This window comes from Tiliqua scincoides, chromosome 3, assembly GCF_035046505.1.
Source record: "Tiliqua scincoides isolate rTilSci1 chromosome 3, rTilSci1.hap2, whole genome shotgun sequence".
Taxonomy (NCBI): domain Eukaryota; kingdom Metazoa; phylum Chordata; class Lepidosauria; order Squamata; family Scincidae; genus Tiliqua; species Tiliqua scincoides.
This window is the reverse complement of record NC_089823.1, coordinates 209,597,339-209,622,230: the sequence shown is the minus strand read 5'-3', so window position 1 is coordinate 209,622,230 and position 24,892 is coordinate 209,597,339. Positions and strand designations below refer to the sequence as shown.

Below are 24,892 nucleotides of genomic sequence, written 5' to 3'. Positions count from 1 at the left end.
ATTTAAATACTTAAAAGTTATTACATGATTTAACAATCTAATCCAAGCTATTTCCATATTCTAAGCATTTATTTGAACTGGTTATTTATGAGTCAATTACTGGCAATGTAGAAGGCAATTTTATCCTTCTATAGAAGGCAATTAAGATGCATCTCCTTATTTTTCCTGTCCTCATAAGCTATAGCAAGTTTGAGTACCCTGCTCAGATGGATTAAATAAGGGATGATCTTTTCCTTCTATTCAGTCTAATAGTCACATTAGTTTTCTTAGCATAACAGCAAGCCATTATATTTGGTACCTCATATTCCCCTCTAAACCAAAGCTATCATAATCTTACATTTAATTCTTGGCTCCATATTGAATTTGATATTAGATTTAACTCTATCTCTTTGTCTTTGTTTCAAAGCTTTACAGTAGGTAAACAAAACATCTTGATTTGCATTTGTCCTTCTAAGAAAATAAATAAATGCTTTGATTTAGGCCATAACACAACATTTTTACACCAAACTATTCAGTTATTTGAATAGGATTTCAATTTCAATATAGCCTGTTACTCTTATGGGTTGCTTGATCCATTTGAACTATCTTACTGGAGACCTAATTTGTCTTTTCAGTTTATTGCCATGACTTTCCCCCTTTGATTACAAGCACACCCCTTCCTCAAATATACTGTATACTAGATTGTTAAGCTTTTTTTTCAACGTTGTACACTGTTAATTATTGCTATTTCTCTCAATCAAAGCCTGACTAAGAGGGATGCCAATTTAATTTATGACCTGCTTGGTAAGACATGAATCAACTCATCACTAGCCTTTTAACAACTATTATGCATGGGAATCTTTATCAGCCTCTTACATTTTTAAAAATTGGGACACAGACACACAAAATTTGCTGCAATATTCAAGTTTCAACAATTCTACTGAACTTTAATACTTCTCTTAAGAAAATAAACTTTAAATAAAAATACATTCAATACATCATCCTAACAAATTAAAAACTATGTTCTAAAATTTACACGTCAGACCAAAGCTAATTAGTGAGCAGACTTTTTCATCTCTAGTATTTCAAGTGGAAACTCTTTTCAACATTTACCACCCTATTTGTAGATAACTTAACCCATTTTTACCCAGCCCACAGGTGTACACATTTGGTCCCTGTTGCGTATATACAATGTTGGGGAGAAATGGCTTAATTCTGAAATCTGTGTTGCATTTAAAATATACCATGGCCAATAGGAGGTGCATGAGCAATGCTTGGAAAATCCCCAGCCACATTGATACTGGTATTCTAGAAGATTTCAGCTGTGAGCACAGGTTTTTATTTTTAACTACCATATACATGACCTTTTCAAAGCACATTTCCCATACTAGTTTTAAAAGAATACTTGAATTTAATCTGGTACAGATCTAATGTGGTAATGGCTGATATGCATATTTTTAAAAGCAATCAAGGTTTTTTTCCCAGTGCCAGCAAGGCTCACTTGACATTCATGGAAAATTGATAAAAATAATCACTTTTAGAACCTTGGAAACAGGAGCCTAGTGCTCTCCTTTCTCTCTCTCTCAGCTATCAGAAACACATAGATTGCAGTATGCCAGCCATTATTTACCACCAGGTAGTCACTGTGCCACCTATAAGCCAGAATAGCTCACAGAAGTATTTTGCAGGCTGGCATCTGGGATGGTAAGAGAACTGGGAAAATCATTACATGGCATGCTGGCATACTGCAATTCACATATCCGAAGGTCAATCAGACAAAGGAAAGGGAATAGTGAATCCCCCCCCCCTTTTTTGCAAGTACCATCTTTTGGAATACAACTTTTTAAAGTACAACAGCTATGCACAGGACTGGGCAGCTTACCCCACAGTTAGGGTTCCCTCTGTCTTCCAACTATGCCTCTGTTGATGGTCAAGCAGCATCACAGCCGTACTTTGCATACTGCTGCACTACTGCCCCAGTCATGTCCACTTTTAGCAGGATTGGGCCAGTGCCACGTGATTACTATGGCAGCAGAGCCAAATATTACTATATGGTACCACTCATTATAGATGCACTGTTCTATTTAAATACAATTTTAAAAAACTTTTCTCCAGGACACTGTTAATAGAAACCAGAAGGGGGTAACAGAATGAATTAAAAGTATCTTGTGGCACCTCATTGAGCAACATTATGGCATTTTCATAGGTAGAGTTCACTTTGTCAAGTGATAGAATAGTATGAATGACACAATAAGGTAGCACACTATAAATATAGGCAGAATTACAATTGAGTATTACTAAGGTGAAAGATCTGAATCAAAGCCATAAGATATATAAGAGATCCAAAATCTATGCATGATACTGACATGCACTGAGGAGGCTAATCAGTAGCTGAATGCCAAGAACACTAAATAGCAAAACTGAAGTCAGTAACACTGAACAGTCTACAGACTGTCTGTTATGATGCGGGTTTTAAGATGCCTATTTAAATAACCATTAATATCACGAGCTACAGAAATGTGTCTCATGCATATCATATCAAGAATATTTCTGTTACTAGAACAATATTAACAAAAATTGATAAGTTTGGGAGATTACAAGAGTGACTAGTCTGGGGAACGGGCAGCAAAAAAGTAAAATAGATGCACTTCTATGTAAGTGCAAAGAGATGCACATTGGGGCAAGAAGTCAACATTTCAGATATACACCATTGGAATCTGAGCTGTCTGCAATGGATCCGGAGATCTTGGGGTGCTGGTGGACAGCTCAATCAAAGTGTTTTCCTAGTGCGCGGGAGTTGTTAAGACCAATTCTATACTCAGGATTTAAAAAAAAACTTGAGAATAAAATGGCCAATATTCTGCCATTGTACAAATCTATGGTAAGGCCACATCTGAAGTACTGTGTCCAGTTCCAGTTGCCACATCTCAAAAAGGATAAAGTGGAACTGGAAAAAAGGTGCAGAAAAGAGCAATCAAAATGATCAATGGGCTGAGGCACCTCCCTTGTAAGGAAGGTACCCTTACGAGAAAAGGCTTCAGCATTTGGGGCTCTCCATTCTAGAAACAAGGCACCAGGATGATATGATTGACAGCGCAATCCTAACCTGTATTGGAACAGACAGGCCAGTGGGCCTACACTGTATCCAGTGCAACATTGGGACGGACTGAGGCTCAGCCTGAGGCAAAGGGAAACTTTCCCCCTTACCCTGGTGAGATCTGCAGTGGCCCCAATGGGTCTAATCCACCTGATGAGGTGGCGCACAACTGAACAGAATGGAGTAGCCTGAAGCCGCTTCATGCTGCCTGGGAATAGGGGCTAGGATCCGGCATAACCACTGGGTCCTGGCCCTGCCTCCCACTCCCTGCCCACCCGCCCGCGGACCTGCCCACTGTCCACCCTCCCCTGAAATACCTCCCTGCTTCCTCCCGCAGCCCCTGACCCACGTACTGGCCAAGCTCGGCTGGCACAGACTTACCTTTCCTTGCCGCCACAGAGGCTGGATTTGACCTCCACAGGCCACCGCACCTCTGAGTGCTGATGTGGCTTACTTCTGTGGAGGTGCAAATGTGCTTTATGGCACATTTGTGATCCTCCCAGGTCAGTGCAAGGGACTTGTGCTGGCCAAACGCACCTTTGGATTGTGCTCTGAGACATATAAACGTATGCATGGGCTGACTGAAGCTCCCCGCTGAATGAATATTCTGTGGAAAACCAGGATTTACCTATGAATAATGCATGCAGTTGTGCTAATCTGTCAGAGATGCAAGTGGATCACAACATGCAGAGAAGGAACGGGCTCATTACTTTGAACATACATGCTATAATACATGCGAAATGCAAAACCTACTTGGTTCTGTCATGCTGCTCCCAACAGTCAAATCATTCAGATATAAAACATTATAGCAAACAATGAGATTCTCATCACTCATCTATTTCACAATACTGGAAAGCATTGTGTACATCCAGAGTGCCTACCTATATAACTGCAATTGGACCGCTGTTCCTAAAATAAGGACACTGAATGCATTCTGTATAATAAACAAATCTTGACTAGAGAAGCCTGATTTCCATAAAATATTGTACCATATCCTTCACGTCTGTTCAAAATCAAAACAGTAACAATCCCACTGTGGATGGGTCTGGTATTCTTTCACAAAAAACAACCCGCCCTCGAACAAAAAACCCATGACCTGACTAATACTACTGTTGATATAATGAATAGCATTCCTCATTCAGCTGGTGACCCAGACACCAAATTTGCTGCATTTGCACACTGCAAGAAATGCTTTCCTATGAAAACACCACATTCACAAACTTTTACAAGTCCTTGTACAGATCAAATGCCATGACCATATCGTATCCAATATTTTTAGTTTGTCTTGAGTCTGAATCTAGGCGGTGGAGTTAATATGCTAATATTAACCAAATTTTAAAAATTCTACTTATTCAGGAAAGGGATAGAAATGATTTCAAAAAGTATACTGATAGAGACTCCTACTAATGCTACTGAGGGCGCAATCCTAACCCACTTTCCAGCACTGACATAAGGGCAATGCTGCTCTGAGGTAAGGGAACAAACATTCCCTTACTTTGAGGAGGCCTCTGTGAGTGACACCCAACTATAGGATGCAGCACGGGTCCCATTGGCACCTCTATGCCAATGCCGGGGCCTGACTTTGTCAAATAACATGAAATGAATAACCTCTCCGATACAATGACCTGGAAAACCTTTCAGCTATATATAATATAGGCTCTTTAATAAGCTTCCCAAGTTTTGACAATATACATATGAAAACAAAAGTGGCAGAACAAAATAACTACAAGCTATCAAGTATCAACAGATTACAAGACAATACCTTCCAGTTATTATTCAGTTAATTTTCTTTTAGTTCTAGTGTCTTATTATACAATCATTGTGTCATTCATTTCACTGCTAATCCCTTCAGGTTCCTATTCATGCTCCGTTATAAAGCCATGATCTGGAGAACTCATAACTAGTTCCACACCCCCAGAGGGATCTTTTTTGAATAGTAGCCTCCTAGCAAACTACTTCTGAAACTCAGAATATATTGGAAGTTAATAAGACGTTGGAGGAAGGGGCACTGTTCAAAAACGAAAGCCCCATTGGATTCTTGGGCATGCCTTGAGTAGCTCAATGAGTCATAAGCATTTATTTTTTGATGCATATCTCATGACAGATTGTTCAGTTCTGTGGCAAGATCTTGCATTTTCTTCGATTACATAATGCTATTAATTTATGTAGTACTGTAAGCAGCTTGTATCTTCCAAACATTATTATTCCAAATTAGTAATAAACAAAATTAACGAATGACAATCGGGATTGATAGCAACAAAGTGCTGAAAAAGTCAAGTATGGGGTAATGTACAGATATGGTGGTTGTGGAAGTATATCCTTTTTTATAGTACTTAGCAAACTGCTCCCAAAATGAGGTTTTTATCCGTACCACAGTTAATAATACTGATGAAGCTTAGCCTTTTGTTCTCCCAAGTAGTAGGCTGTTTCTGTTTATTACAGACATTTTTAATAGCCTATTATCAGAAACACAGCACAAAGGCAAGATTTCTAAAGGCAAAGCTGTGTCCCAAACTTCACCTGGCAAGTAAAAAACTACGTATAAAAATGTTCTCAAAAGCATAATAGTGATCATTCAACTGATCATAAGATTAGATACTACAAAGTATCTAGAAATATAATCTGGGGCTATCCAGATAACTAAAGTGCTTGGAGTGATTTTCAAAAGCAACTAGCTGCAACTGGATGCAACTCTTGTATACCATCCACCTGAGGGCTGTTTTAAAAAATTATCAGATGTCATCTGTCAGCCATAATATTTTCTCTAACATAAGAAATTCTTGTTCTCCTAAAAGAGTCCCAATTGCCAAAGAAAATATTAATAAATGCTTATTGAAAGAGACAAATGCAGACCATGGTCCCACATCACTCCTTTCACGGGTCACTCCAATTGTAAACAAGATGCACAGACTCCCTGACTTGTCTTGCTTCAATAAAATCACTTAAATAAGAACACAACATTGCTAATTGTCAATGCACATTTACAAGTACTATTATTTTCTTTTTAACAAAATATCTATTGTAGATTAAACAGGATAAGAGAAGACTATTTTAAAAGTGGCTGTGCGCTGAACATAAAGCTTCAAATCCTTTTATCGCCTATTAAGATTTCTGTTGCCAAGGTTCACTGCCCATAGAATAGATACTGATGGTTCACAAACACAATGAGGATGATCTTGGCAGACATAATCCCATCCACAGTGGTGGTGGTTTTCCTTCCCTAGAAAGCTTATTCCTTTAGTTAGTTCCTTCCACCTTTAGAAAATGTGTTTATTTGCATTGTCTGGAACTTTTGGTTTTTAGACAAAATGGAAAGGACTCCTTCCTCATCTCAGATTTCCAAGCTGAGTTTTTTCCCAGTACTGAATTGATTGTCGACACAGCTAATTTCCGTTTTTAAACACTTGGAACTAGCATATGTGTGTATATATATACACACACACACACACTAGGATTTTTTTTAGTGATAACTACTCCAGTTTCTTCAAAATCCATCTCTGTTGCAGTATATCTTTGGTTAGGAAATTTTTCCAACAATTGGATTTTCTCTGTAAAACAAAACACAAAAGAAATCACATCTAACTACTGAATAGAAACAGTAACTCAACATTTGGACATGTCAAGATTTTAACTCACAAAACTAGATTCTGGCTCCTGATTGTCATTTGCTGAATCCCTAAGGTACTCCCACAATACAATCCCAAATTCTAAGCACACCTTACCTAGGGTATGCCCTCTAAAGTTCCTTAAAATTGGCACCACCCAAAGCTAGGGATTCCAGATAGAAGGTGGCTGCCTTGGGATAGTCTCCCTCCCAGGTTAACAAAAAGCCCCCAAATCCAGGGTCTCTCCATCTAGTAGCAGAATGTGGGCACTCTTCCCAGTGGATTAAGACTTGACAGGTTAACTATGAAAGCAAAAGTAGTTTAATATAAGCTGAAAAATTAGAACAATGGTGGGAAAGATACATTGGATAAAAGTAAGATACTGATAAACAAGAAAGGGAGCAAGCAAAGGCTGGCAAGGATGTTAAAATGCCATTGCATTTGCGGATGCGGATGCAATGAACCAGGTACAATCCCTACCCTACTTACTCACACTCTTCCATAGTGCTAGCCCCAATACCCATAAGTTGTTCGGTGAGTGCGTAAACCCTAAAAGCATCAGATGCTCCTGATGCGAGTGAGCAAAAATGTGCATGGATGTGCGTGGACCAATCGTTTTATAATCTGAAAATGCTTGTTGGGTCTGCCCTGAGCATCACATCCTCTGCCAACTGGGAATGCATCATTTGAGGCAGAAAAACCCCTAAATGATGAAGAAGAAATGGGACTAGCAGTGCAACAATGTCTAGCTCAGTGCTTGCAAGCTGTCTGTCTCCCTCTCTCTTTAACCTGCACCTTCTTGGTAAGCTAAATCTGCCCCTGCAAAACCATCTCTTCCATTACAGTTTTGATCAACATAACTTGTTTTTTAGCTGCTGGATCACACACACACTCCATGCTTGTGGAAGAACCCTCCCTTGCAGATGTATCAGAAGGGCACTTATCTTCCCAGGAAGATATACCTTAAAAATATATTCAAAGGGAACAAACAATTTCCACCTCTCACAGTGCCCCACAATCAGTCACTAGCTAGCCAACAGCTCCCTCAGGTCTCTGGAGCCGTTTCAAACATTGCATTCAACCATTACTCAGAACCACTGCACTGCTGCCAGTTCTTAAGCTCAGCTCTTTGTGGAACTTGTCAAGGGAGACCTGTCAGCTCCCAAAGAAGTTCTCCACTGCCGATGTGTAAAGGGCACAGATAGAACTACAGAACTCTTTGGCGCAACGCTAATGAATCCAAAATCACTGATTAAGCCACTGGAATGCAGTTAATAGTTCTCTAATGGCTTCCACTGCTAGTCAGACATACTTGGGTGCTCCACAGCGTGGCTCCAATCACCAATGCAATCTGCCCCTGGAGCTGGCACTGAAAAATAACCCTCCCTCCTTTAAAGAACTAAAAGACAACGACGAGGGAAAACACTCAATTTCAATCAATACTTGCAAAATAAGCCTGAAGTGCATGCTTGGGTGCCAAGCCCAACAGCCAACATCCTATCTCTAGCAAGGTAGGGCCAGACTAGAGCTAATGGTCAGCTCTCAGTGCAAAGAGACTTTGTTGCTCAGCTGACCCTACCTTGTGCTGGTGAGAGGGCATGCCCACTGTATAAGGAATGCCTCATTTTTCCTCTATCAGAAACAGAAATTCACAGGTAAGGAAATTCCATTTGTTTCACATGTAGGATGGAGGAGGTTATCACCTGAGTTCTGGAATTTTCCACTCTTGAAAGTCATGTGGGCTTCATGGTCCAATGAGCCCGATTTTACGTTTACCCTATTATTGTGACATTTTTTATTTAAACATTTTTCTCAAGCTGAAAAGTATTTTACAAAACTTACTCGCTGCCATATTTAGCACTAGATGATCTCTTCTTCCGATATCTGTCATGATGTTCATTCAGCTTTTTTACTGCTGATATTATTTGTTGAAGAGTTTGAAAAGTTGCAACAGAGTCCTCAATTTTGAAAGTATAGTCATCTGGTTCCTTCAGTGGACCTTGATAGACTGCTATACTTCCACAAGCCTCTAAAATAGGAACAGTATTAGGAACTTTTAATGTTAATTAAGCAACATTTTGCTAGTCTTAAGTTTACCGAACATTTTATAAAGAGTATTTTAAAAAGTGAGGCAGAGAGGTATTTAAAGGACAAATCAGGAAGCAATTCTAATTGACTGTCACAAACCATACATTCATGAAAATTAGTGAGCGAGCTTTACCACTAATGTTTCCATGAAAGAGCAAAGACCATCTGGCTCTATCTGCAACATTCACTGCAATGAGTTTGAAGAACATTCTTCTAACATCAATCAGTAAGGGCCAGAAGATATGCTGAATTCAAGTAATGTGAATCTAAACTGATTTAATGCAGTAACTCAGATTTGCAATAGTTGGAATTCTTTAAGGAACAGAAAAGAGTTGTATCTACAAAACATTTTTAAGAAACTGATACCAGCTAATAGGTCTTCCCCCCTCCCCACAAGGACTATAGCAGAAGTGCTACTTCAGTGAATTACTATAGCAGTACCTTCCATTTTCTGAAGCTTTGGCATGTTGATAACAAAAAGTGAATAGATTCTCTCAGTTTCTCTATCTCCATCAATCTCTATTTGAATGTCAGCAGGTACACCTCTACAATGAAATCATATACAGTAAAGATACATATAGGTTACAATACATGTTTCACAAACATTTAATACAATACGTGTATCTGAAGAACAGTTAAGAACAAAGATGCCTCTTAATGAGAGTAATGCTTTGCTTGTGTACTCAAAAGCCCCACTGAATTCAATGATACTTGCTTTCATGTAAGTGCATGTAGCAGGGATGGGCAAGTCAGGCACGGCTTGATTCAAGTTGAGTCTTGAGTCTCTGCCCCTGTGACTCGACTTAAAAATAAGTCATAACAAGGGCACTTTCCAAGTCGCCCAGAGTATTTTTGCAACTCAAAAAGACTCGAGTCTCAAGTTGCTTCCTTTAAAAAGCCAGCCAGGGGCTGCTGCCAAGGTTTGTATGCATCAGAGTTCTCTCTGACACTCCCCTGACATTCCCATTCCATCTGTAAACAAGGCAGGAGGAATTGTGTGAAAGCAGGAACAGATGCGGGAAGAGGGTCACATGCAGCAGTTGCAAGGTTTACCATAACGATTCAATCCTTTGCAGTTCTACTCAGTAGTCCCACTGCAGTCATTCAATGAGGTTTCCTCCTCCCAAGTAACAATGGAGCCATGCATTGGAAAGCGTGATTGCTATGAAACCCCCCCCCCCAGCCTCCTTGCCTCCTCCACCTCCCTGGAGCTCCCATCCCTGGTATGCAGATTCCATACTTAAGCTGCAAACTTGTATGCAATGGGGAGTACACCCCACTGAACTCTACCCCACTGAATGCTACCATCCTATCCACAGTAACTCTCAGGTACATTCCATTGACTATAATGGAACTTCTGAGTAGACGGGCATAAGATTGCGCTCTAAATAGATGTAGGATTATGCTGTCAATCAATAGAGTTTGAGTTTATCAATTGATGTGATTAGCTATTATACTTCAATCTAGGAGGCAGATAACTTCCATGTTGTATGTAATTATAGCCAAATGATTCTGTACACTGTGTCATATTGCCTTTAACTGTTACTTCTGGGGAAGTGCTCAGCTTAGTGATTAATACATAATTAATAATACATAGTAATACATAATTAATATGTATTAATTAATACATATGTGAACTACATATTACCTGCCATTCCTCAGTGTTAAGCAATGCCTAAAAATCATTTTATTCCATATGGCCTCTGAAACTTGTTTATCTACAGGCGCCCACAATTTTTGCCGCTAATCTCCATCAAGGGCAATGAGTGAGCTTTAGCCATGCTCAGGCCTTGGATGCCTCTATTAAGTACTGCACTCTCTTCTCCAGTTCCAGAACAAGTGAGGGAAACATGGGGAGGTGGCTGATGCAGCTATACTAGACTAAGGCACCCTGGAGGTCTGAGGCAAATTCAGTCCTCTCCTTCTCCAGAGCAGGAGAAAGTTGCTGCATCGGCACATGGTCAAAACCCCCTAGACTCTGACAGTGTGTGGACTGACAGTCCAGCTCTGCACTTCCCTCTCTTGCTCTAAACTAGTAGAGTGCATGTGTATCCCAGTCATTGGTTGTGCTTGGTCAAGACATCCTTGGCCAAGTGCAGTCAAATCCCTTCCTGCCCATTTCCCTCTCTTTGCTAGGAGAATGAAGTACTGGGGCTGCCACTGAGGTGACCACAACCAAGTTGGTGAGGAAGACCATCAAACAATTGTGGAAAACAGTTTGTATCACTGCTTGTGTTGGAAAGTTTTTATATTGTCCTATTGTTTCTTTTAAAGCTGGTGACACCTGGTTAGAGACAACATAGAAATTAAGTAAATAAAATGTTTCTAAATAAAGACATGAAGGTTGGAAACTACCATTCCAAAATGGCAATCCAAGAATAGTTCATGCATCACAGAACCTTGGGAATTTGGTAACCAATCTGAGGGATAGAGCCTGTTTATAAGAAATGGCCTAAGGGCTCAGAAGTGATGGAAGATGAATTTCAACTCAATGGACTAAAGCTAAATGCAAGCAAAATCCAGTTATTTCTATTCCAAAACATGTAAAACTCTTTGTTTGCAAAAAGTCACTTACGCAGTGCATGGTGTGCAGCCAACTGTGTTCTCTGATGTGGCCTTGCAGCAAAGCCAGTTCCCATTCAAAAATGCAGAGGGATGATAAACACTTAGTCTATTTTGGTTGCACCTGCTCACCCTGCAAAGAGCTTCTATCCACTCACTAGCCTCCACACAGTTATTTGCCTGTACATACAATGGCTTTTCAACATGTATCACTTGAAACATCTGAAAAAGAAAATATTTATTCAGCAATCTACAGAGTTCTTTAATGGGATACCAAACAGGCACAAAAAAATCCTGTGCTGATTTCTAACTGCTTTCAGGACTTTCTGTATTATCAGTCACTATTGGACATGCACCATTACATCTTCCAACTGTATTCCTCCATCTATCCACATTATCATTCTGCTCCTCTGCTTGTCTACAATCGTTCATTCTAAGCCAGGGAAAGCAGTTACTCAATATACTAAGTCATGTTATACTTTAAGAAGGAGCTCCTTGTGGGAAAGTATCGTTAACACATTAAGCATCAACAATACAGGTCCAGCCTATTTATACACTGATTTTTTTATACACGGATTTGACTCAACACGAATGGCCCCTGCAAATGAGAAGGAATGTGCTGATCCCTGGAGAAAGGGAAAATGCACCCCTTTAAAATCAGTTCAAAAAAACTGAACAGTTCTTTAACAACAGCCTCCTTAATGAGAGAGGGGGGGCAGCTAGCTGCCAATCCATCAATCCTTCTCGCTCCAGCGGACCCCTTCCTTCCCCCTGAGCACCTGAAAGAAAGGTGGTCGCTTTGTATTGGTGAAGGGAGGCGCTTCACCTTTGTAAACTCTTGGAGGACAACTGATTGATGAATTGTCTTCTTAATGACTCGTCTTAAATCACAAAGGTCAGCAAGGCTGTTTTTAAATCACTGGAGCAAAGAAACTTTGTTTTTTAAATTGATTTGCTATAGTGCATTTTTTGCCATCCACCTGAGTGCTTGGAATGGAACCCATGCAATTAGTCTCAACTTGTATTTTCAACTGAGCGGCAATCAAGCAGCCAGGCAGGAAAAAGGGTATCAGCATGAAAAGGGGATCAGCAAGAAAAGGGGCATCTCAACAGGAGTCCAATGTATTTTTCTCATCCAAGATTTTCTTCTACCCCACAATTATGGAATGTCCTCATAGAAACATTCCAAAGATTATTCCTAAGTTTCCATTTTGGAAGCACAGCACATCTTTGAGGTGGCTTTTATTTTCTGGGGTTAGCAGATAAGTTTTTATATGAGACACCTGAACACTCTTTATGCTTTTTCAAAGGACCATAAAAAACTAAGTGTATCTGGAATTGCAAAACTGAATCCATCTTACATTTTTCTTGTTGAAGGAGCTCTCATCAAGTTTTTCTACTGCAAGGATGTTTCTAATTGGAATGGTATAAATTGGTTCTTTATCTGCATAAATAAAAATGCATTAATTGGTACAAACATGAAAATTATAGGTTAGGATTGTGCAGGAGAAAATTAATGGCTGGTAAGACATATTGCCTGTCAGAAAACTAAGTACAACCACAGCTCATATGTTCCATTTTGCATTTCTCGGCAAGCAACTGGTAAATACAATAGAAAAGCATACTCTTGTCTAACCTGCTGCAACTTATCCACATATGAGTTCACATAAGACCAGTTCACTTCAATAGTAAACAGTCTAGTAGCTCATGTTCCTAAAACCAACATTTCAGAAACTCCCTTTTCTGAGTGGGAGAGATAAATCAATACTGAGTAAACTGCTCTTAGACATGGAAGAGGCAGATTTCAGAGCAAAGGTTACCTGAAAAAGTTACGCAGATTTTAAAAAGCCCTCAAAATATTAAACAATTAGTTTTACTACTCTGAATATGAACTGGACTATGTTCTTGCTCCTTGAGCCACTGGGATAAAGAAGTGTTTCCATAAATTCACAGCAACTTTAAATGGTCAAGTCACAAAAAAGCAGCATTACTACCTTGTTGTTTATGATAAGTAAGTTCTCTACTTGTGAGGCAGAACCAACGCTTCTTGAAATTCTTTTTTCCAATTCGGGTTCTTCCTTGTGCTCGTTTGTACATCTCCCTGTGAAAAGAAGAGAAATATGCACAGATCTTCCAAAATCGTTCTCACGAAACAGAAAGCTTTCACATGCATTCATACACATTTAATTAACAGATTCAACTTCTAGGCAAGACTTTTTTTAAAGAACAGAAAAGAAACAAAATATCCAAATATGTAAGTGGTTACATACCTAGAAAGTTATCTAGATATGTAGCTAATAGAAATTAACTGAAAGCAAATGTAAGCAAGAATTCATAAATTGTATGAATATCATGTATTCACACATACTACCACTAAGGTGATTAGGCTTTGCTTTTCAGAAGGCATTTCTCTTTTAGTACAAAGAAATTTATTCAAACCATCCCACGTGAGAAGTACTTTTAAAGAAGAGTGCAGGAAATTGTATCTTAAACTTTTTTCCACCCTTTAACTTAACACACGCAGAGTGAGGTAGCAGAAGCCTGGTCCTTCAACTGAAGGTATGAGGTCATATTTTCAAATGCAAAAAACCCATGCCAAAAAACAAACAAACCACACAGCATATGGTTTGAGCATAATAGAGGAATGGTCTGGTGCAGACCGCTCTCTAATTTACTTATTAGATGCAAGGTGTATAGAATTCAAAAATACAATTTCCCAGCTGCAGTCTGAAGCAGAAAGTCCAGAATTTATCACCGTTATCACCATCTCACTCTGCATAATGCACAGATTGGGTCTTATCCTAAGTAAAGGGGTTGGTGAGCTCCAGAAACCAGATAACCTGTCCATTCAGTAATCTTGGACCTTGTACAGAAGATGGCAATTTGTGTACAACAGTAATGTAAGCAAGATACCATGCACAGCTTTAGATATACACCAGTGTATGTAGTCTCAATATTAAGATTCAAGACTGGTGCACCTAGAAAGTCAAGAGCAGCATATTCCTTGTGCCTAGGCAATTCCACAAGAAAGACTAAAAGTGACATTCAGTGAAAATCACTTGTCAATATTTAGTATTTTCTATATCAATTACCCTTCTTTTAGATGCACTGGCTCACTCATGACACTCGGCTCTTTACTTTCAGTAGATACTTCATCTAAAAACTGAAGAAAAATATTTAAAGATGAATTGTTGTTCCAGAATTGGAACAATTGGAGAAGCTTAAAAACATACATTGCAGATCATGATGTAACTCAGCTCAGGTGCAGAGGCTTCAATTACCCAGCTTCCATCCCCACACATGATGTTGCCAGCAACAGGTATTGCGAGAGGAACATGAAGCAGGGCCTGCAGGGCTGCTTTGCATTCTGCTCTCAAAGTGGTTGAGGTGAGACAACGTGGGAACAAGTGCCTGGGCCATAAGTGAACTGAAGAGTGGTGTGGGAGGAGGAAGTGCAGCACCTCTTTGAACAGCAGATCAGCCCAGGGGGCTTGGGAAGGGTGGCTGGATTCACCTGGAGTGGTGAGGGGGAGAGAGAAGTTATACACACCTGTGATGCCATATGAGGCCTGAGGGTGCTTAGGCACCTTAGTGCCCTTCGGGGAGAAAGGCGGAACGTAAATCCAATAAATAAATAAAATAGGATGACTGCAGACTGCTGGAGGAAGTTCAGTGAAGGAAACGAGCACAGCAGGGAGTAAGGTGATAAGACATGTGAAGCATGCAATAGCCTGAGTAAGCCCAGTGGGCTCTAGAGGAAGCTATTTATGAAGCAGGAGGAAAAAAAGAAGGGCTCTTGGAATGCAATACAAAGCCTGAACGTAACCAGGACAGGGGCACAAGGCACCTGGAGTGCTGCAGGCTGCTGAAGGAAAGGTGAGATGAATAAAAGTATGCTTTTTAAAAAAACACCAAGTGTTATGCATATAAGAATATACCTTTTTGACTGCTTCAATGTATTCCTCTTCCTGAAACATTTTGAAAAACTCACACATAAATGTCTCCTTGAAACTTGACTGAAAAAAGACAAAAATTTTTAAGTGCCTTATAATAATAAATCTAAACATTGTAGGTAGTCATGTTGATTAATTAGCAAAAGTAGAAAAATCACAATCAGGCAATATCTTTATGAGGATCAACCAAAACGATGACAGCCTCATTCAGATGTCACACTGAACAATTCTTTAATCCTAGTTCTGCATATGTTGTACGGAAGATTCTTCTTCCAATCCTGGTTTCCAGGATTTGTTGTGACAGTAAACCTTGGCCTGTTCTAAAACAGAGTTTGCAAACAAGTCAGTTTCAGAAGCTAGAATATCCTGGTTTAGGTTCAGCCATCACAGGAAAACTAGGCTTGTTCCAGGTCAGAGTTGAAAAAATGATCCCTCCTCTGCCTGAACACAAGGGGAGAGGGATGTACACTCAGCAAGGATCAGGGGTGCCTTGAGGTACTGAACAAGGGCAAAGTCTTGAGCAGCAAGCAAGCTTGTGTATTTGTTTGGACTTTTTAATCAGGTTGTATGTTAAACAGAGCAAAAAAGATTGACAGCAGGGGAGAAGAGAAAAACTAAACATAGTGTAGGAGCTCAAATGTGTGCTTTTTTCAGTCTCAAGATGAAAGGCAGAAGTTACAGCATACCTGTTATGCAGGCTTAACTAAATTAGCATCACAAGATGCTAGACAAGGAATTCAGGATGTATGCTTAGCTCCTGGAGAAGGATAGAAATGGTTGATCCCCATTTATAGAAGCATATAAACATGAGGCAGTTAGTGTATCCTTTTTTGCTTTGCTAAGCATGCAATCTGACGGTTCTGGAGAACTTGAAAGCTTGCAGCTCAAGATTGTTATTCTGGTTGGATTTTAATAAAGGCAACATCAATTACCACCTTCAGCTACCTATGATTTTTATGTTCTATTGAAGATACATAGAGAGAAGATAGTGCATTTAGGTGCGCAGTAATGTGATTTTCAACTCAAGGATAACAAATGTCTACCATCTAAATATGGGATACTGGGGCGGAGGGACTAAGTAGCGAATGAAACAGGACGCTCTCCAGGATCAGCTCTTGGAGATTACCTGTTTTTCACCTGAAACTGCAGGTCTAGAGATCTGGTAACGAGTGATAGGAGAGGCACTGTTATCCTGGCAGCTCTAAAGTACCTGGAAAGTTTAGAGCTCGGCCGGAGAGCTTTCTTTTCAGGACTTTGCCGGTAAGGCAGCAAGGGAGGCAATGCTGCCACAAGCTGCTGAACCCCTGTGGAGATGCCATCCAATTGAAAGAAGATATTTGGAAGAACTAAGTAAGTGCTGTTTATGTTATGCAAATTCCGGCTATAAAGGACTGATGTAGCTCAAGGCTTTGGAAGAAGAAAGAGGGGGAGGACTCTTCCACTTTACTTCGGAGAAGATCATTGAGCACTTGGTATTATATGGAGCATGATTTCATTGATATACATTTATAAATGTGTAACCCTGTACTGGATATAATTTCCTTTTACTAGACTTTGGATTTTGGACTATTTTGGATCCTTCACCGCGGCAGGATTTCGTGAAATATGAACTGGTGAATAGTCTTTGTTGTGTCTACTAATAGAGACAAAGAAATTATTCAAATTCCATAGGGGGGAAAATGGAACTTTATAGTAAAAGAGAGTTGACATCTAGTGGACTAAAAGAAAATTGCAAGGAGAAATGATGGAACTCCCAGAAGACGAATGGCAGATCCTGATCCACAGACAGCTGGAGAATTTGCTGGTGATTAGTAGAAATCAGGTGATTCAAACTCTACAAATACAAATGAGTGTGGAAACTTTAAACCAACAAATATCTAAGCTGTGTGAATTGGAAGTAACACCAGAGAAAACTAATGATCAATAATTTGAGTTACTAACTGATGGGGTAAACTGGAAGATAAGAATTCAAAAATTATTGGATTGGAATGGAGAAGAGATACCACGAAAAATAGATCTTGAAGGGATTGATCAAGAAATTGGTCAAAAGATGGAGGGAAAGTATCAGGAACTGGAGCTGTTGGGAGGAGTAAGAAGAGGATGGATTTTCAAGAAAGAATTGTTGAGAGATGTTGATATGAAGTTTATTAGGAAAAGAAAACAAAGAGAAAAAAGTTTAGAGATGATATGTAAGATTTGAATTGCCATTCAAGATAATGACATGATTTGGTAGTTGTGTACTATTTGATCTGTGAGAAGAGAAAATATATGTAGGTATTTTATAGGTTAATTTTGATGAATTAGATTTAAATTTGTCTGATATTGTTTTGGAATTTATAGATGGGGAAATGATACGAAGGTAGAAAGTTAAGTTTAGAAAGTAATGGATATGTAATATATGAGTGGTTTGGTAGATTTGTTTATATTTAGATTTATGATAAGTATTTAGTAGTAATTTGTATTAGAATAAGTTGTATTAATAAAAGAGTTTAAGATTTTATTTAAAGAAGGAACATAAAGAATGATGGAAAAAGAAGGGGAGAGATAATTATGATGATGGAAACGATGGAAGTATAGAGAATATGAAACAGGGTTTTTAGAGATGAATATGTATTCTTTGTATTTTTTCCTTTTTATAATTGTTCTTTTTATTATATTAAGATATAAGAAATTATTGGTAGAATGAATTATTAATTAATTGGCATATGGCATCCTGCAACCTCAATGTTGGTATGTGTGCGTGTTGTGTGTGTTTGTTTATGTGTTTATGGAAAAGCAAAAAATAAAAATAAAATATAAATATGGGATACTAAAGGGGGAGTGTTCAAGGCCTTCCAGCCACTATACAATATTATCCTTGTATTGATTCTGTACCTAATGTACTATCTAAAATATCCAGCTTTGCTAAGATTAATATGGTCATATTTCTCTTTTAATGCCTGTCTCCAGCCCTACTGAATAACTGCTGGATTTTACATTTACACGTAAATTTGTAAAATGGATTTTCAAATGAATGAACAGTAATTCCTTACTGCAGAAGCCTTAGGCACATTTTGAAATCAACATCTAACACATTGTAAGGAATCCCTCCTACATCCCATTTTAAAACTGTTAAATTGTATGTGTTTAAGCTCCTGTAACATGCCCAGCTTTCCTACTCTTTTTGCCTTTAACATCAAGTCCAATTAAGAGGACCAGATGGTTGAGTATCTGAACTCAAAGACAAAGACTGTTTCTCATTTTGGTTGGTTCCAATAAAAGTATTAGCAAAGCTGTAACTTTAAAATTTTATAGGTGCTGTATAAAAAATGTATGGCTCCTACTTGTCAGCTTATGATTTAATTGACAAGTTTCAAAAAAGACACCAAGCAAATTCAGAAACCAGTTCTTCGTAAGGTTACATAAATGTTAGAAATGACCAAATTGAATGACCACTGGAAGGAGATGATTCTGTGCAAAGAAGAGCCCAGCTGGTCCTAGCCAGGTTAACGGGCCTTGCTATGTCACCAATTCCTGTGATGTTACACGGAACGGCTGCTAATGGAGAGAATATGTTCTGCCATAAGCAAATACAAAAAAACAAAAAACTGCACTTACTAGCTTGCTTTTGGACAAACTTCCCCAGCTCCCCAGTGTCTGGATGGCTTTTGATATAAGGGTTAACGTTCTAGCAGTCTGTGCATCCTAGAAGAAATGTTTAAGCAATAGGTAAAGTTGTTCTCTTTCCCCCCTTTCTTTAAAGACAGGAAATGACATAGTTCAACTGAACTGAAGAACATGGGAAGCAAACATTTCCTAAATAGCATCACACTGTCAAAGGAAGTATATTCATCTATCAAGCACTCTGCTGCACAACTTCCACCTGACAGTGGGATTTAAATGGGGTTTTCATATAAATTTCACAAAATTTCTGATAGCACAAAACAGTGATTTGCACACTACAGCTGCATTTTCTCAAACATAAATGAAATGATCTTGTATTATATATTCCAATCCAGCAACAGACGTTGCAATTTTACATTTGATATGTTGTCATACTACCAAAAAAGCTGAGAACTTGCTTTTTATTGCTGCAAAACTAATTAGGCTATTAAAAGTTTGAGTCTTGCCTGATACTAGACCATGTATTACATTTTTAAAAAATTAAGCAAAATTGAAATGTTCAAGGGTTATTTACTTTCAGAGAATACTGGAAACAGAACTGAATTGTTTTGCTCTGCTTTACATACGTGTCCACATATTTACTTTATAGCATTATAATATATTGAATTAGGTTTGAACATTTCTCTTCATTATCCCCTTTCTGAATTTAGAATATATCCATCACATGACATTAAGAACACTCTTATTAAAAGAGTTGGTTACTGCCAATTGCTATATTACTGGAAAAAGACTAGAGCCTAAATAAACCAAACAGTTACCTAAGGAAACTGTACTACTTTTTCAAGACACCCTACTTCTCTTGCTAACAAGATGTAGAAACCAAAGCAGAGACCTGAGGACCAAGAGCAAACAGCGACCTATTGTAGAGGTGACAGGTGAAAATTCACTAATCTGTATAGTATAGTTGCAGAGCTAAGGAGTGGGTAAAAAGTGTTAAACACACAGTGCTCTCTCTCCCACAAAGCACACAACCACAGGACTAGGAATTAGACAGCAGTAAATACTATTCAATATGCTTCAAAATATGGGCAATAGTTCATTGCTATGAAGAACATATCCACCGGTAACAGTTTGCCAGAATAGCCTACGTTTTAGACTCCAGTACAAATGAGGTAGTGTTCTTATAACTGCATAAGTAGGTTGCAGAAATCATGTCAAAATAAGCAGACACTATAATTCCAAAGAATTTTACCTTTTGAAACTGCAAAGGAGATGCTTATCTTGGTTGTTTTTGCAATTCATTTGCGGTATAATTTTTCTTGCAATTTTGGCAAAAATAGTCCACAATAAGTATAGGGTTCCCCATATTCGCAGTTTCAGTGAACTGAGGATGTAGGTGGGCCCCCTGCAACCTCCAAAAGTGAGGGGAGCTGTGCTCCCTTCTGAAGGGTCTACTGAGTCCCACAGAGGCCACGCACGTCCACCTATAGCCTCTGTGGGCCTCAGAATGACTATTGGAGTGAAAAAGTCACTTTCAGTTTTGCTGAAAAACTAGAAATCTTTTCACTCCAGCAGCCATTCTGAGGCTCGCAGAGGGCGCGGGTGGACAAGTGCAGCCTCTGAGGGGCTCAGTAGACCCTCCAGAGGTGAGGGGTGTGCAGCTCCCCTCACCTCCAGCAGGTGGGGGGCGTCCTCCCATATCCATAGATTCAGCTATCTGTGGGGAGTTCCATATTGGAACTCCAGTGGATATGGGGGCACACCTGTATGCAACTATAAACCCTTGGGGCTACTTCATGTGTTACTCTTTTCCAACAGATAGCATGTGCAGAAAAGATGTGAGACGTTAAGACTGTTGAACCTGACATGTGGTTACAACTGTCCCGTTTGAAATTTTCTGCAATGCTATCAAACCCAAACAGTTGACAGACATTGCATAGATGGCTTTTTGATCCGTTCCTGGGCCAGACACGGATACAGAATTCTACAGGAAATTAAATCTGCACGCCATGCTGGCAACTGGAAGCGTCTCTCCAAAGTGTCCAGGTGGTCTTTTCTGGTGGAGGGGAAGCCACATTCGACCTTCTGCATCTCAGATTACCTTCCAGATGCAAATGGAAGGTACTTCCATTTGCATCTTGAAGTCCCTTGAGGCCCTACAGATGCAGGCTCAGCACCTGCGTTGAGTGAAATCCACAGGTGCTGAATCCATGGATAAAGGAGGGCCCATTGTAAAACAAACTATATTCAAATATGACATTAAGTGAGTAAGAGTATAAACCACCAAGCCATTTCATTTTAGCAACCATGTGGCTGAACTAAAGGCAAAAGCTTTCAAACATAAAAATAGCCAGACTAGTTCAGCACTTAGTGAATTGGTTGAGCCAATTCCACCACACACCCCCACTCCCATTTGAGGAGGCCTACAAGTTATCAGGTCATTTCCCCATTCACATTACAACCACTAAGTTTATCTCTATACACATTGTCCTAACTAATCTGACCTACCGAGTTTGAACAGAAAGTCATCAAAACTTACTGGATGGTGAGGTCGTAAATGGAAAGTATGAGGCGATACTACAGCTACAGCAAAGAAACGGAGAAACACAAAGCTGCTCACTGCAGAATACTGTACATGAGGGTCATCTGCAGAGAAAAACGATGAAATGTAAGATGTACAACTTAGGAAATGAAGACAGTGAAAAACCTTAGCATGACAACTTCAGTAGGAAAAAGACTACTAGTCTCCTGCGTAATAGGTAACTAGCAAGTAGCATGAAATGAAGATGTGATGATGCCATATGCTTTGTCATGAGTCGTGATGCACAATATATATATTTTTAGTATGCAGTAATGACATTACAAATTCTGTTTTTTGAGAGCAAGTTCAGATATTTACTATTTTCTACCAAAGGAACACAGGTAGAATATTTTAGAGATCAAGTTATTATATATGCAGAAGTTATGTTTTATGCAGAATGGGAAGTTGATATTCACATAATTACAAAGAAATCAATACCAAAACATAGATGCACTTCAAAATTTTGCCTAATACAACCAATTAAAGCATTATCTTTGCTTATTTTTTATAGTTAATTTGCTGTGCATCTCCAATTTTGCTTCTTGACTTTTCATACTAGTTCTTTTGATGTAACAAATGTAGAGTTTTTGCTAAGGAATTAATGAACTTGTATATAGACTACATAACGGAGACTGTGTTTATAATAATTACAAAGAATTCCATTCAAGAAAGGTGCAGAATACAGTCATTGCTTCAGCCAACTCAGTTTTTATACAAATGCTACCAGATCAAATTCTTTGGTAGTATTTTCATGGACTTAAAGATTGAGACTTTATGACCATTACTAACAAAGAGAAAGAGAGACAGACTTACTAGGAAATCTTTCAGCAGCCAAACATCTCAGGGAACATAACATATCACACATCAACGTAGGGCAACTTATACTTGATTGTACAACTGTCCTGAATACTTTGTCAACATAGTAGTGGAGATTTTCCTGTGAACAAAATTTCAGAAAGTAATTCCCTTTGTATTATTAAAAGGCGCTTGTGAGTTTCATTCTTCCAAAGTAGAAATTATCATTTAAAAACTGCATGCATGGTCTCCATACTATAATGCAGCCCTGAGAACAGTCACAAGGTAGACTGACAGTTTTGTTGAAAGACATTCCTAAGATACGTTCCAGCACTGACATAAGGGTAATGCAGCTCTGAGGTAAGGGAACAAAAATTCCCTTACTTTGAGGAAGCCTCCATGAGTGACACCCAACTGCACGATGCAGCACACATCCCATTGGCACCGCTATGCCAGTGCTGGAAAGCACTGACACAAGGGATTAGGATTGTGCCCTTATTCTGATATTCTTATAACTACCCCATAAGGTAATGTACTATCCAGGAGGGCAGGAGGTCTGGTCTAGAGGGTAGAGCCTTCGTTAGCCCAAAGATAACATCAGAAGGTCACCAGTTCGAGGACACCGGCAGCTACCTGAATGGCTGAGAATGGCGAGACCTTGAAGCAGCTGACAAGCCGAGCTGAGTGATTCCACCTGCTCTTGCTGTGAGCAAGAAGTGTCTTGGTTGCCCTCCATGTGAGAGATGGAGCTGCTTGTCAGCCTGCGTGGGAGAACTGGAGACCAGAAGTGAGACCAAACCAGGAAGATCCATTCTGAAATGTTGTTGGTTCTTGAAAGAGAGAACCTCTATGACTGTAAAAATCCCCTTGAGGGATTTAGAAACACCTGCCTATGTAAACCGCCTTGAATAAAGTCAGAGGAGTAATCCGATGACCAGAAAGGCAGTATATAAATACCTAGCTGTTATTATTATCATCCCCATATTGCAACTGAGGAGCCAAGGCTAAGAGGGAGCAGCTTGACTAAGGTAATACAATGAGTTCATGACAGAGACAAGATTCAAACCAGAGAAGTTACAGTTTTGCTGTTCAATCTCCTATGCTACACCAACCACTCATATTATAACAACTTCTCAAACTTTTATACTGTGTGTTACATAATGAAGTCTAAAAGCAGAACAATTTAGTGACCTGCAAATTTTAAAGTGAGTTTGGATTCTCAGTAATTTTCACTGCTGATAAAATTAATCAGCAACAGTCATTGCTTCAAGGAACTGGATATATAAAGCTACTGATATAGGTTTCTCAACTAAAAAACTGAACAAAAATCACTGTGGTGTACCTTGTGTGTTTCTACATTATCAGCTTCTTTTAGTTTCAGAGGATCAATTTCACAAGGTTTAGGATTTTCACATATCTGAAATGAAAGGAAAGCTTTAGTCACTTAAAAAAAAGTCACTTTCAAGACAAGGATCAATTCAGCTCCATTTATCTTAACTGTGGTAAGAGTGAGACAAAGGACAAATACCTGCAGTTGCTTTTTTCAGGACTGCTGCTAAATTTTGTTTTGAAGAATGAACGGACCTCTCACAGTGTGCCAATGTCTTCATCGGGGAGAGGGGGGAGAAACAACAACCCAAACGCACAGAAGCAAAGAAAACAGAATTTGGTTGTCTTAATCCAAACCACGTATCTTCACAATGAGGAAGTTACCTCAATTTTCTTTTCTTTTTTCAATACAGCCTAGACAGCAGTGTGGTCGGGCAATTGCAGTCATCACTAGTATCAGTGAGTGAGGAAGGCAATTCCATCAAGCCCCTCTCTCATAAGGATTAACTATCCAATACTGTATGTATTATACTATACAGTACAATAAATACTGAAATGGTTATTATAGCAACTATCACATTATACAGTAACCAAGGTTAGGTTTGTGAACTTGAAATAAAACTGTATATTCTTCAGTTGTCTCTCTGGTGTCTCTTTTTAAGATTGTAAGCCCCTTTGTGACAGGAAACCATCTCAATTTTTTTGTCATAGCAATTGCTCCAAGAATCTTTATTTAAAAGTTTAAATATAAATATTCCAAATAAATAGAAAACTTCATTAAATATGCTGAGAAGGTACACTCACAGCAGAAATCCACTTTTACTACATCAGTGGATAAATGATTTTTCTTCTTGGGTACTGTGGAGTTCAGGAAGTAAGGCTCACTAAGTATTTTTTAAGTCATTATTCCAAAATAGCTTTTAAAACAAAAGCCTTGAGCAATAATATTAACAAAAAGTTACAGGCTGGTCATTCCTTAACTGGAATTCTGAAATCCAAAGTATTCCAAAAACTGCAATCTTTTTGAGTGCTGACATGACACCACAAGTAGAAAATTCCACACCTAACGGGCTGCACAACATTGTATAAAATTACCTTCAGGGTATGTGCATATGAAACAAATGAATTTTGTGTTCATTTGTGAAATTTGTTCATGAATTTTGTGAATTCTGGTCCTCCAGACCAGAAACCGGAAGGCGACCTTGAAATGAGGAAACTGATCAGGGAGGTGACAAGGAGGGACAGGGTTGTAATCATGGGGGACTTCAATTATCCTCATATAGACTGGGTCAATTTGTGT

The 24,892-nt window shown here is 39.0% G+C and overlaps 1 protein-coding gene across 2 annotated transcripts in view; it reads right to left on the bottom strand.

Annotated features, from left to right (window-relative positions):
- Positions 1-3,402: 3,402 nt before the first annotated feature.
- Positions 3,403-24,892, bottom strand: part of RASA2 (RAS p21 protein activator 2) — a 66,677-nt gene continuing 45,187 nt past the window's right edge. For both annotated transcript variants that reach the window (XM_066620586.1, XM_066620588.1), the window contains 12 exons: positions 23,606-23,680; positions 22,282-22,405; positions 21,427-21,533; positions 18,882-18,968; positions 15,270-15,347; positions 14,424-14,494; positions 13,326-13,432; positions 12,693-12,775; positions 11,345-11,553; positions 9,211-9,314; positions 8,524-8,710; positions 3,403-6,624 (listed from right to left, as the gene is read on the bottom strand). In XM_066620586.1, coding sequence (XP_066476683.1) covers positions 6,594-6,624; positions 8,524-8,710; positions 9,211-9,314; positions 11,345-11,553; positions 12,693-12,775; positions 13,326-13,432; positions 14,424-14,494; positions 15,270-15,347; positions 18,882-18,968; positions 21,427-21,533; positions 22,282-22,405; positions 23,606-23,680 — 1,263 coding nt within the window. In that variant the 3' untranslated portion in view covers positions 3,403-6,593. The remainder of the gene's footprint in view (positions 6,625-8,523; positions 8,711-9,210; positions 9,315-11,344; positions 11,554-12,692; positions 12,776-13,325; positions 13,433-14,423; positions 14,495-15,269; positions 15,348-18,881; positions 18,969-21,426; positions 21,534-22,281; positions 22,406-23,605; positions 23,681-24,892) is intronic.